The sequence below is a fragment of the Echinops telfairi genome, unplaced genomic scaffold (assembly GCF_000313985.2).
Source record: "Echinops telfairi isolate 266 unplaced genomic scaffold, ASM31398v2 ScPeMD7_3;HRSCAF=10, whole genome shotgun sequence".
In the NCBI taxonomy this organism is placed as follows: Eukaryota; Metazoa; Chordata; class Mammalia; order Afrosoricida; family Tenrecidae; genus Echinops; species Echinops telfairi.
In genome coordinates this window covers 4,364,692-4,378,091 of record NW_022103899.1, presented here as the reverse complement: position 1 = coordinate 4,378,091, position 13,400 = coordinate 4,364,692, and the positions used below count along the sequence as shown (strand labels likewise).

The window sequence follows — 13,400 nt, the reverse complement described above, 5'->3', positions numbered from 1 at the left end:
GTTGCTTTCTTCGGAGACTAAAGTAGTATTGGGCCGTCTTTACAAAAATGGCCTATTTATCGCATGTCCTTCTTTTGAAAAGATCCCCCAGGGCCACCTAAGGATCTCCACCACATCGATGTGGACAAGACTGAAGTTTCCCTCGTTTGGAATAAGCCAGACCGAGATGGTGGCTCTCCAATCACTGGCTATCTGGTGGAATATCAGGAAGAAGGAACCCAAGACTGGACTAAGTTCAAGACCGTGAAAAACTTAGAGTGTGTTGTTACTGGTTTGCAACAAGGAAAGATCTATAAATTCCGTGTAAAGGCTGAAAACATTGTGGGGCTTGGTCTCCCTGACACCACTATCCCAATAGAATGTCAAGAAAAACTAGGTAAGATTGCCATCGCTGTTTTGTTTCTTTTTTAAAATTGTCCACCACATTGTGAAAAATCAAATGATTCTCTCATTTGCTTTTCAGTGCCTCCATCCGTGGAACTGGATGTGAAATTAATCGAGGGCCTTGTGGTGAAAGCTGGAACTGCAGCCAGATTCCCTGCCATTATTAGAGGTGTGCCTGTTCCTACTGCCAAGTGGACAAGCGATGGGACTGAAATCACAACCAATGAACACTACACAGTGGAAACTGACAAATACTCATCGGTGCTCACCATTAAGAACTGCTTAAGGAAAGACACCGGGGAATATCAAATAACTGCTTCCAATGCAGCTGGCAGCAAAACAGTAGCTGTGCATCTCACAGTCCTTGATGTTCCTGGTCCACCCACAGGTCCTATTAATATCCTGGAAGTTACCCCTGAACACATGACCATTTCATGGCAACCACCTAAGGATGATGGAGGAAGCCCGGTGATCAACTATATTGTTGAGAAGCAAGATACCAAGAAAGACACGTGGGGTATGGTCTCTGCGGCAAGCAGCAAGACAAAGCTGAAAGTCCCACATCTGCAAAAGGGCTGTGAATACGTTTTCCGAGTGAGAGCAGAGAATAAGATGGGTGTCGGTCCTCCCCTTGACTCCACACCGACGGTGGCTAAACATAAATTTAATCCTCCATCTCCTCCTGGAAAACCAGTGGTTACTGACATTACTGAAAATGCTGCAACCGTGTCTTGGACCCTGCCAAAATCTGATGGGGGCAGCCCGATCACCGGTTACTACGTGGAACGTCGAGAAATAACTGGCAAGTGGGTGAGGGTTAACAAAACACCTATAAGCGACCTGAAGTTTAGAGTGACCGGACTCTATGAAGGGAACACGTACGAGTTTCGAGTTCTTGCTGAAAACCTTGCAGGGTTAAGCAATCCATCCCCAAGTTCTGACCCGATCAAAGCTTGTCGGCCCATCAAACCACCTGGACCACCTATTAATCCAAAACTGAAGGACAAGACCAAAGAGACTGCTGACTTGGTGTGGACAAAGCCGCTCAGCGATGGTGGCAGCCCCATTCTAGGATATGTAGTGGAATGTCAGAAACCTGGCACAGCACAATGGGACAGAATTAACAAAGATGAGCTCATTAGGCAGTGTGCCTTCAGGGTACCGGGACTAATTGAAGGAAATGAGTACAGATTCCGTATAAAGGCGGCGAATATTGTGGGAGAAGGAGAGCCGAGAGAACTAGCAGAATCTGTGATTGCAAAAGACATCCTTCACCCTCCAGAGGTAGAACTTGATGTTACCTGTCGTGATGTTATTACTGTTAGAGTTGGCCAAACTATTCGCATCCTCGCTCGAGTCAAAGGCAGACCGGAACCAGATATAACTTGGTCTAAGGAAGGCAAAGTATTGGTTCGAGACAAGCGGGTTGATCTGATCCAAGATCTCCCTCGTGTGGAGTTGCAAATCAAAGAAGCTGTTAGAACTGACCATGGCAAATACATCATTGCAGCTAAGAACAGCAGTGGGCATGCTCAAGGCTCAGCCATTGTCAACGTCCTTGATAGACCTGGGCCTTGCCAGAATTTGAAGGTCAGCAATATAACCAAAGAGAACTGTACAATTTCCTGGGAGAACCCACTAGATAACGGTGGCTCGGAAATAACAAATTTCATCGTGGAGTATCGCAAACCAAACCAGAAAGGCTGGTCAATTGTCTCTTCGGATGCCACTAAGCGACTCATCAAGGCCAACCTTTTAGCCAACAATGAATACTATTTCAGGGTTTGCGCAGAGAACAAAGTAGGTGTTGGTCCAACCATTGAAACAAAAACCCCAATTCTGGCGATTAATCCTATTGATAGGCCAGGTGAGCCTGAAAACCTTCATATTGCAGATAAAGGAAAGACATTTGTCTACCTCAAGTGGCGGCGGCCAGATTACGATGGCGGCAGCCCAAATCTGTCCTATCATGTTGAAAGAAGGCTAAAGGGCTCCCCTGACTGGGAAAGAGTGCATAAAGGGAGCATTAAAGAAACCCACTACATGGTTGACAAATGTGTTGAAAACCAGATTTATGAGTTCCGGGTGCAAACAAAGAATGAAGGCGGTGAAAGTGACTGGGTAAGGACAGAGGAAGTTGTGGTGAAGGAAGACTTACAGAAACCAGTACTGGAGCTGAAATTAAGTGGCGTGCTAACTGTCAAAGCAGGGGACACCATTAGACTTGAGGCCGGAGTAAGAGGCAAACCATTTCCAGAAGTTTCCTGGACCAAGGACAAAGATGCTGAAGACCTAACAAGATCACCAAGAGTCAAGATTGACACCAGTGCTGAAACATCTAAATTTTCGCTTACCAAAGCAAAGCGAAGCGATGGTGGTAAATACGTGATTACAGCCACTAACACAGCTGGCAGTTTCGTGGCCTACGCCACTGTCAATGTTTTAGACAAGCCTGGTCCTGTAAGAAATCTGAAAATTACAAATGTGTCCAGTGACCGCTGTACGATTCACTGGGACCCACCTGAGGATGACGGTGGCTGTGAAATCCAAAATTACATTCTAGAAAAATGTGAGAGCAAGCGAATGGTGTGGTCTACCTATTCTGCTTCTGTCTTAACACCTAGTGCGACAGTAACACGTCTCATAGAAGGAAATGAGTACATTTTCAGAGTCCGTGCAGAAAATAAAATAGGCACCGGGCCTCCAACAGAAAGTAAACCAGTCATCGCAAAGACCAAGTTTGATAGGCCGGGTCGTCCCGATCCCCCAGAAGTTACTAAAGTCAGCAAAGAAGAGATGACTGTGGTGTGGAATGCACCAGAATATGACGGTGGGAAGTCCATCACAGGATACTACCTGGAGAAAAAGGAGAGACATGCAGTACGATGGGTCCCGGTCAATAAGAGTGCAATCCCTGAGAGACGGTTAAAAGTCCCGAATCTCCTCCCGGGTCACGAGTATCAGTTCCGTGTCAAAGCAGAAAATGAAATTGGAATTGGAGAACCGAGTCTGCCATCAAGACCAGTGGTGGCCAAAGACCCAATAGGTATGATGTTCTCCGTTTGTTTGCTTGTTTGGGTTTTCTGATAGGAAACCAACTCTGAATCTCAACCACATAGGGATTAGAAGAATAAGAGCTAAGCCCATAGTTTCAAAACTTTAATGTAGCCAATATATAGTTTTTAAAGACCAAGTCACCCAAAAGGGAAAATGGTAGATTTAAATCCTATTAAAAGGTAAACAGAGCGTGCTCGATAACTGAGAAAGTGAACTATCTCCCCTCTAATAATAGTGAACTCTATAAAGTTCCACACTCAAGTCTCATGAGTAAGAGTTAACTATGTGTAAATTTACTCTTATCATTTTCAGAACCACCTGGTCCACCAACCAATTTCAGAGTGGTTGACACAACCAAAACGTCCATCACTCTTGGGTGGGGGAAACCAGTCTATGATGGCGGAGCTCCGATAATTGGCTATGTTGTGGAAATGAGACTGAAAATAGCAGACGCGTCCCCGGATGAAGGCTGGAAAAGGTGTAACGCTGCGGCACAGCTGGTTCGCATGGAATTCACGGTTACCAGTTTGGATGAAAATCAGGAATACGAGTTCAGAGTTTGTGCTCAAAACCAAGTTGGCATCGGGCGCCCTGCAGAACTAAAGGAAGCTTTGAAACCTAAAGAAATCCTAGGTGAGGCCCTACCTGGCTCTTGATCCAGTCGTACTTTGCTTTTCCCCTGAGTTCCCCACAGTTGGAAGGACCAGCTAATGGCCCCCCTGTCATTTGCAGAACCTCCGGAGATCGATTTGGATGCCAGCATGAGGAAGCTGGTCACAGTGAGAGCGGGCTGCCCTATCCGACTGTTTGCCATAGTCAGGGGGAGACCAGCCCCGAGAGTCACTTGGAGAAGAGTGGGTATTGATAATGTGGTCCGAAAAGGCCAAGTTGATCTGGTGGACACCATGGCCTTCCTTGTCATCCCCAATTCTACGCGTGACGACTCAGGAAAATACTCCTTGACACTGGTGAACCTGGCGGGCGAAAAGGCCGTATTTGTAAATGTCAGAGTTCTAGGTAGGTTCCTGAAATCAATGTTCCTTCCTCCCACTTCACCAACGCATCTGTTCATAAGCTGCCGAGAAGACGGGGGTCTCTGACTCTGTGGTTCTTTGTAGATACTCCCGGACCTGTGACTGATTTGAAAACTTCGGATGTCACAAAAACATCATGCCATGTTTCCTGGGGCCCGCCAGAGAATGACGGGGGGAGCCAAGTAACACACTACATCATGGAGAAGCGTGAAGCGGAAAGAAAGACGTGGTCAATGGTCACCTCAGAAGTTAAGAAAACGAGCTTCCAAGTGACCAATCTTGTTGCTGGGAACGAGTACTTCTTCAGGGTCACTGCGGTCAATGAGTATGGCCCCGGTGTTCCTACGGACATCCCCAAACCGGTGCTTGCCTCAGATCCTCTAAGTAAGTAAGTCCCTTGCTTTCTCTCTCTAACTCCAGCTGCCCGCCTCCCCTACTTTAGCAAACTCAAAATCCCTAACGCCGTGGTGCTCAAACCTTCCTAATGCTGCGGCCCTTGAATACAGTTCCTCGTGTGGTAGTGACCCCTCCCCAACCATAACATTATTTTCATTGCTACTTCATCACTGTCATTTTGCTACTGTTATGAATCGGGCGATCCCCGTGAAAGGGTCGTTCGACCCCCAAAGGGGTCGCAACCTACAGGTTGAGAACCACTGACCTAAGGCATTTTAACCCATTGTGAAAAGGGCTCTCATTTGTAGAAACCCCAAACGCGCAATAAGTACCTAATTTGTGCACTTTGATCGGCCTCATCATGAATTTTTTACATTCAGCTCCACACCCAACTACAAGTTCTATCTACTTGGCGGGAAATGGCATCTACCCATGAATGCACAGTAACGGAGGACTCTGATTCGATGACCGGAACAGTTTTCTAAACCTCTTGTTTCTTCTAGGCGAGCCGGACCCCCCAAGGAAACTAGAAGTCACTGAAATGACAAAGAACAGCGCTACCCTAGCTTGGTTACCTCCCCTGCGTGACGGAGGTGCCAAAATCGATGGCTACATCATCAGCTACAGAGAAGAGGACCAGCCTGCCGACCGCTGGACAGAGTACTCCGTGGTAAAAGATCTCAGCCTCGTCGTCACTGGCCTGAAGGAAGGCAAGAAGTATAAATTTAGAGTGGCGGCCAGAAATGCTGTTGGCGTCAGCTTGCCGAGAGAAGCTGAAGGAGTGTATGAAGCCAAAGAACAACTGTGTAAGTACACCTGGCACTGCTTTTTAATCGAGTGAGCCAAGTTTGTTAGGATTTTCTTTTGATAGGTAGACCTTTCGCCCTGAGGAATCTAGAAAGGTTCCGTTAATGTTTGCAGAACAGTGGTTTCCAAACAGTTGGGCCCCAAATGCCCGGCAAATAGACTTTACACCATGACACATTACATGCACACACATACAAATAAGACTAAAGGTTCTTGAAACGTATGTGTGCTTTGCACCAGGACATTTTCTATTTCATTCTTTTTTTTTTTTTTTTTTTTTAGAAAATGTCAATTGTGTAAAATTTCATTTCAAAGCACTAATGTAAGACCTCCCTATACACACACCAGGGGAAAACGCATGCACACACACACACACACCAAGTAAATGGGTTTCTTTTTTTTTTTTTTTTTCCATTTTGCTTTTAGTGCCACCAAAGATCCTTATGCCCGAACAAGTTACTATTAAAGCTGGGAAGAAACTCCGAATCGAAGCCCATGTGTATGGAAAGCCTCATCCAATCTGCAAATGGAAGAAAGGAGAGGATGAGGTCGTCACATCCAGCCACCTGGCGGTGCACAAAGCTGACAGTTCTTCGATTCTCATCATGAAAGATGTTTCCAGGAAGGACAGTGGTTACTACAACCTCACTGCAGAGAACAGTTCTGGGTCAGACACCCAGAGAATCAAAGTGACGGTCATGGGTGAGTTAAACATGAGGCAAATGGCCATCGAAGCACGCAGCTCAGAAACCCCTTTTTCCTTTCAAATCCCGGCTCTCATCTTCCTGTCCTCTTGTGCCATGCAGATGCTCCTGGGCCCCCACAGCCTCCGTTTGACATTACTGATATAGACGCCGACGCATGCTCCCTGTCATGGCACATCCCTCTGGAGGATGGAGGCAGTAACATCACCAATTACATAGTGGAGAAGTGTGATGTAAGCCGAGGCGACTGGGTCACCGCGCTGGCTTCTGTCACGAAGACTTCCTGCAGAGTTGGGAAGCTGATTCCAGGCCAGGAGTATATCTTCCGGGTCCGTGCTGAGAATCGGTTTGGCATTTCAGAGCCTCTCCCATCACCAAAGATGCTTGCCAAGTTCCCATTTGGTATGTTTCTTTTAGGGAAGCAGAAATGCTTTCTCTCTAGTCTGCTAAGCTAGGGGCTCACATCTCAAACTGTCTCCATCTCCAGATGTTCCTAGTGAACCCAAGAATGCTCGAGTCACCAAAGTCAACAAAGACTGCATCTTTGTGAAATGGGACAGACCAGACAGTGATGGAGGCAGTCCCATTACTGGCTACCTGATCGAACGCAAGGAAAGGAACAGTTTGCTCTGGGTGAAAGCGAATGATACCCTGGTCCGGTCAACTGAATATCCTTGCGCTGGCCTTGTTGAGGGTCTTGAGTATTCCTTCAGGATCTATGCCCTGAACAAAGCTGGATCCAGCCCGCCCAGCAAACCAACAGAGTATGTCACAGCAAGAATGCCCATTGGTAAGTTTTGTTTTCTTTTGAGTGTGGTAGGGGACACATTTACATTTTGGAGTCTCTGCAACATACGACTTCCATTTAGGGATATATCCATTGTCTCTTACCATGAAAATGTACTAACATCATTCTGTAGAAAGCAGTCAAAAATACATATGGGTTGGATGACTATTCAAATGGGATGACTGTCATCCCACGCAGCTTTTGACAGGGGCAGTTATGTGAAATATGGATGTTGTAAAATGTCTCCTGAGAGCAATGCTATGACTGTCTCTTTTGGTTTTAGATCCTCCTGGGAAACCAGAAGTTATTGATGTTTCTAAGAGTTCTGCATCTCTCATCTGGGCCCGTCCCAAGCACGATGGAGGCAGCAAAATCATTGGCTACTTCGTAGAAGCTTGCAAACTTCCTGGTGATAAGTGGGTACGATGCAATACTACACCCCATCAGATTCCCCAGGAAGAGTACACAGCAACTGGCTTAGAGGAGAATGCCCAGTATCAATTCCAAGCAATTGCCAGGACTGCAGTAAATATCAGCCAGCCTTCTGAACCTTCCGATCCAGTGACCATCCTCGCAGAGAATGGTAAGATTCTATTGGATGCTCTAGGCAGTAATGCATGTCCCTCTAGCCATTCACTTTTCATAATGGTAATTTAAAAACCCTCAATCTTCATCTATTGAAAAAAGGACAAATGAAATAATTTTTAAAAATTATGAAGGCACTAGGCATGATGACGATGGAGAATTTAACAACATGTTAAATTAAAGAGTGGGACACAAAACTGTGTGGACCGTATAATCTTGCACGCGCACACACACAGACACACACTGAAAGCCTACAACGAAATGCACCAATGTGACAATCGTGGAAATGTAAAGATAACAGAATTGCACCCTATCTTTATCTTTTTTTCCTTTTTACAATAAACTTCTTTTATGTATTCTTCTACAATCAGTGCGCAAATGTTTCAAAATCCCATTCTTGAGAGACAGAGAACACAGTAGTCCTTTTCTACTGTTGTAAACAAGAACTATATAATAAAATCTAGCTTTGCTTATACTCCATCCTTTTCACTGCTTTCCAGTTCCGCCCAGGATAGAACTGAGTGTGGCTATGAAGGCTTTGCTGACTGTGAAAGCTGGGACGAATGTCTGCCTGGATGCTACTGTGTTTGGTAAACCAATGCCAACGGTGTCTTGGAAGAAAGATAGTACGCCGATAACACCAGCAGAAGGCATAAAGATGGCCATGAAGCGCAACCTGTGTACTCTGGAGCTGTTCAGCGTGAAGCGAAAGGACTCGGGAGACTACACCATTACTGCTGAGAACGCCAGCGGATCCAAATCAGCCACTATTAAGCTTAAAGTATTAGGTAACTACAGCACTTCCTGAAAATCCAGTTTACTTGGGTTAATGGCATATAAGTAGGACTTAGAAGATAATAGGTGAAAAAAGATAGGTATCCCAAAGAGTCCCAATGGATCTTCTCTAATCACAGAATGATTTAGCACAGAACAATAGCTCCGTTGAGCTAACGAGAGCATTAGTGAACTTACACTCGTGTTACCTACTAGGAAGATGCTAAGATTCTGTAAAAGTGATTCCTGAGGCCATTGGTGAAGGCAATATTAGGACAAAAGCCCAGCACTCCAGAACACCACTCTTCATTCTGTCCCCACTCTGTCTGTCAGCACAAGATCCCACTTTCCTTTCATTTTCTTTCAGATAAACCAGGTCCTCCCGCATCTGTTAAAATCAACAGAATGTACTCGGATCGTGCGATGCTTTCCTGGGAACCTCCTCTTGAAGATGGAGGCTCAGAAATCACCAACTATATTGTTGACAAACGTGAAACCAGCAGGCCAAACTGGGCACAAGTCTCTGCGACTGTGCCCATCACCAGCTGCACTGTGGAGAAACTCATAGAGGGCCATGAATATCAGTTCCGAATTTGTGCTGAAAACAAATACGGTGTGGGCGATCCCATCTTAACTGAACCTGCCATTGCTAAAAACCCATTCGGTAGGGAGACTTTCCTGTGGTTTTTCCTTTGACGCTTTAAATACGATCCTTAAGAATGAGACGTTAACTTCTCGGTCATTCTCTGCAGACCCGCCTGGACGCTGTGATCCTCCCGTTATCAGCAACATCACCAAAGACCATATGACAGTGAGCTGGAAGCCACCCGCCGACGACGGGGGCTCGCCGATCACTGGCTATTTGCTTGAAAAGCGGGAAACCCAGGCCCTTAACTGGACTAAGGTCAACCGGAAACCCGTCATTGAAAGAACGGTGAAAGCAACAGGTCTCCAGGAAGGCACCGAGTACGAGTTCCGGGTCACAGCGATAAATAAAGCTGGACCAGGCAAACCCAGCGATGCCTCCAAAGCTGCTTACGCTCGTGATCCTCAGTGTAAGTTTCTGTCGGGGAGTGTCATATCCTGTGTGGAATCCGCACTGACCGGCCTAGAATAAGGTGGTCATGAAAAATGTCTCGTGCTCTGTCCTCAGATCCTCCTGGCCCGCCGGCTTTCCCTAAGGTGTACGACACAACCCGTAGCTCCGTGAGCCTCTCCTGGAGCAAGCCAGCCTACGATGGAGGTAGCCCTATCATTGGTTACCTTGTGGAAGTAAAACGGGCTGACTCTGACAACTGGGTGAGGTGCAATTTACCGCAGAAGCTACAGAAAACCCGCTTTGAGGTGACTGGTCTCATGGAAGACACACAATATCAGTTCCGCGTGTACGCCGTTAACAAGATTGGTTACAGCGACCCGAGTGACGTGCCGGATAGACACTATCCCAAGGACATCTTAAGTAAGTATTGCCAAATATAAATGGGAAAGTTTTGTTTCTTTTCACCTGTCCTGTCGTAGAAGAGAGAATAGAATTTCCTAAGGGAGGTGTATGTATTTATAAGCTTTAAGGCTGGTAATTCCAGGAGTACATTTTAGGAGAACTGGGGTGGTCCTTTATGGTATCGCGTAAAAGACCCACTATAATACAAAATGCTTTGTGGCTACTGAAAAGTTATTCATACATGGGTGAGAATTCCAGGACTTTGAAAAATAGGAAGTTTAGGAGTGTCCTTCTGAAAATAAACCCAAAATCCAAACTCACTACCATCAAGTCACTGTTGATTGCAGGACTGGGTAGAACTGCCTGTGAGTTTCTGTGACTCACTTTTATGGGACTAGAAAGGGCCATCATGCTCCCTGGAGTGGCTGGTGGCTTTGAATTGCTGACCGAAGGGTAGCAGCCCAAGGTGTACCCACCATGCCTCCCAGCCACCTCTGGAGTAAAGAGATTTTAAAAATAATTTTATTGGCATATAATTCACAGATCATACAATTTAATAGTTCAAGCATATTAAGAGAGTTGTGCAAATCATCACCGTAATCAATTTCAGAACGTTTTCTTCTCTCTCATACTCAGGGTTGTTAGTTCCACACCCCCAACATCCCTTGCCCTGACTCTGGGTAATTATTAATCCATATTGTCGCTATAGCTTTACCAATCCTGGATTTCATACACAGAGAGTCCTATAAAACACAAACAAGAGACAGACAAAAACCACCACCTCGAGACAAAATAGAGGAAAAACCTCAATCACAATGAAAGCAGAAAATATTAAAAGCTAAAACAAGGAAATTTTTTTTTAACTCAGAAAACTATTTGCCATTCCTAGGGTTTTTTTAATTTCTTGTTCAAGCTGCTGCTCTCCATTTTAATTGTCCTTCTTGCAATTTATTATATTCACTTACTCTCTGCTCCCCCTTCCCCCCTGTATTTTTAAGTACTTGGTATTATATTTCAGCCTGGATGTAGTCTTCTTTCTACAATGAAAGCAAGGCAGAGTGCATGACAGAAGTCTTTCACTGGATACGGAAAAGAAAAGCAAGAACAGACTAGACCCAAGATTCAAGCCCCTACATTTTTTTAAAAACATAGAGTGTGGAAAGCTTGTGAGAAGAAGGGGATAGAACCTCCTTTGGTTAAGCCGAGAGGTTGCTGGAAAGTAGAAAGATCAGCAAAGGATATGTAATACTGAAAGAGCTCATGACAAAACTTTTCAGGATTATATTTAGGATTCCTTTTAAAGAACAAGAAATGAATTACAGAAAAGAAAACAGCGTAGGAGCGGTAAGGCCAGTCCTTGGCAATACATTTAACCATTACATTTTTTAATTACTTTAATTTTCTTCACCCCCAAATCAAACAGTTCCACCTGAGGGAGAACTTGATGCTGAATTGCGGAAAACACTCATCTTACGTGCTGGCGTTACCATGAGGCTCTACGTACCAGTGAGAGGGCGTCCCCCTCCAAAGATAACTTGGTCCAAACCCAATGTCAATCTGAGAGAAAGGATTGGACTAGATATCAAGTCAACGGACTTTGACACTTTCTTGCGCTGTGAAAACGTGAACAAATATGATGCGGGAAAATACATCTTGACCCTGGAAAACAGCTGTGGTAAAAAGGAATACACTATTGTAGTGAAAGTGCTTGGTAAGTATTTGAGAAGAGAATCATACTTTTTTGTTCTTTTAATGTAGCGCATGTGCTTCTTACACATTCATTTCTGATTTGCGCACTATCTGTTCAGATACTCCTGGGCCTCCCGTCAACGTGACTGTCAAGGATGTATCCAAAGATTCTGCCCATGTGACATGGGATCCTCCCATTATTGATGGCGGGAGCCCCATCATCAACTATGTGGTAGAAAAACGCGATGCAGAGAGAAAATCCTGGTCGACCGTGACGACGGAGTGCCCCAAAACAAGCTTCAGGGTATCTAACTTGGAGGAGGGAAAATCCTACTTCTTCAGAGTGTTTGCTGAGAACGAATACGGCATTGGTGACCCCGGAGAAACCCGGGATGCTGTCAAGGCTTCCGGTGAGGAGATGGGCCTACGACCCGACCCTTTTAAAATCACATCTGACTTTGGTTATCTGAGGCTTAGACGTCTTCCTTTCCTTTGCTTAGAAACCCCTGGGCCCGTGGTGGACCTGAAAGTGACGTCAGTTACCAAGTCATCCTGTAGCATCGCCTGGAAAAAGCCTCGCAGCGATGGCGGGAGTCGAATCACTGGCTATGTGGTCGATTTCCTAACAGAAGACAATAAGTGGCAGCGAGTTATGAAATCAATCGGCTTACAGTACTCCACCAAAGATCTGACGGAGGGGAAAGAGTACACCTTCAGAGTGAGTGCCGAGAATGAAAACGGCGAAGGGTCGCCCAGTGAAATCACCGTTGTGGCAAAGGATGACGTGGGTAAGACTTCCCCATGGGCGCCCCCTCTGAAGCTCTCCCCCCTGGTTTGCATACATACACATATACAATAAAAACTCTAAGAACTAGCATGATTCAAAAAAGATCAGCTGCCTGGTCTCGGAAATAACAATTTATCTCTGCTGCTTTCTAGTGGCTCCTGATCTAGATTTGAAAGATCTACCTGACTTGTGCTACTTGGCAAAAGAAAACAGCAACTTCCGTCTTAAGATCCCTATAAAAGGCAAGCCCGCCCCATCGGTATCCTGGAAGAAAGGGGAAGATCCTCTAGCTGTTGACACAAGGGTCAGTGTTGAGTCAACTGCCGTGCATACAACTCTCGTGGTGTATGACTGCCAAAAATCCGACGCTGGAAAATACACCATCACCCTGAAGAATGTTGCTGGGACGAAGGAGGGCACGATCGCTATAAGGGTGGTTGGCAAGCCTGGTATCCCCACTGGACCCATCAGATTTGAAGAAGTCACAGCAGAAGCCATGACCTTAAAGTGGGGTCCTCCAAAGGATGACGGAGGTTCCGAAATCACCAACTATATCCTGGAGAAGAGGGATTCCGTAAACAACAAGTGGGTGACGTGTGCCTCGGCCGTCCAGAAGACCACTTTCAGAGTAACCAGACTCCATGAGGGTGTGGAATACACCTTCCGGGTCAGTGCCGAAAATAAATACGGCGTAGGAGAGGGCCTGAAATCAGAGCCAATTGTCGCAAAACATCCATTTGGTATGTATCTCAGGGTTAGAAAGCTGAGCCAGGTTTGGAGGGAGGTCCTTGTTATAAATCTTGTATTGTCTACTTTTTCCTAGATGTACCCGATGCTCCTCCACCTCCCAATATCGTGGATGTCAGACACGATTCGGTGTCTCTCACTTGGACTGACCCCAAGAAAACAGGGGGCTCCCCAATTACAGGTATCTACTTGGGTCTTAGAGCGTTTA

The 13,400-nt window shown here is 45.7% G+C and overlaps 1 protein-coding gene across 1 annotated transcript in view; it reads left to right on the top strand.

The window, feature by feature from the left end:
- The window catches only part of TTN (titin), a 315,644-nt gene that overhangs the window by 248,081 nt on the left and 54,163 nt on the right, over window positions 1–13,400 (top strand). The window contains exons 255-273 of the mRNA XM_045294579.1: window positions 83–376; window positions 464–3,430; window positions 3,754–4,074; window positions 4,174–4,458; window positions 4,560–4,859; window positions 5,375–5,677; window positions 6,105–6,380; window positions 6,485–6,784; window positions 6,870–7,172; window positions 7,453–7,752; window positions 8,255–8,542; window positions 8,896–9,192; window positions 9,281–9,583; window positions 9,682–9,987; window positions 11,393–11,680; window positions 11,778–12,068; window positions 12,159–12,446; window positions 12,598–13,185; window positions 13,269–13,373. Of these exons, the coding sequence (XP_045150514.1) occupies window positions 83–376; window positions 464–3,430; window positions 3,754–4,074; window positions 4,174–4,458; window positions 4,560–4,859; window positions 5,375–5,677; window positions 6,105–6,380; window positions 6,485–6,784; window positions 6,870–7,172; window positions 7,453–7,752; window positions 8,255–8,542; window positions 8,896–9,192; window positions 9,281–9,583; window positions 9,682–9,987; window positions 11,393–11,680; window positions 11,778–12,068; window positions 12,159–12,446; window positions 12,598–13,185; window positions 13,269–13,373 (8,403 nt within the window). The remainder of the gene's footprint in view (window positions 1–82; window positions 377–463; window positions 3,431–3,753; window positions 4,075–4,173; window positions 4,459–4,559; window positions 4,860–5,374; window positions 5,678–6,104; window positions 6,381–6,484; window positions 6,785–6,869; window positions 7,173–7,452; window positions 7,753–8,254; window positions 8,543–8,895; window positions 9,193–9,280; window positions 9,584–9,681; window positions 9,988–11,392; window positions 11,681–11,777; window positions 12,069–12,158; window positions 12,447–12,597; window positions 13,186–13,268; window positions 13,374–13,400) is intronic.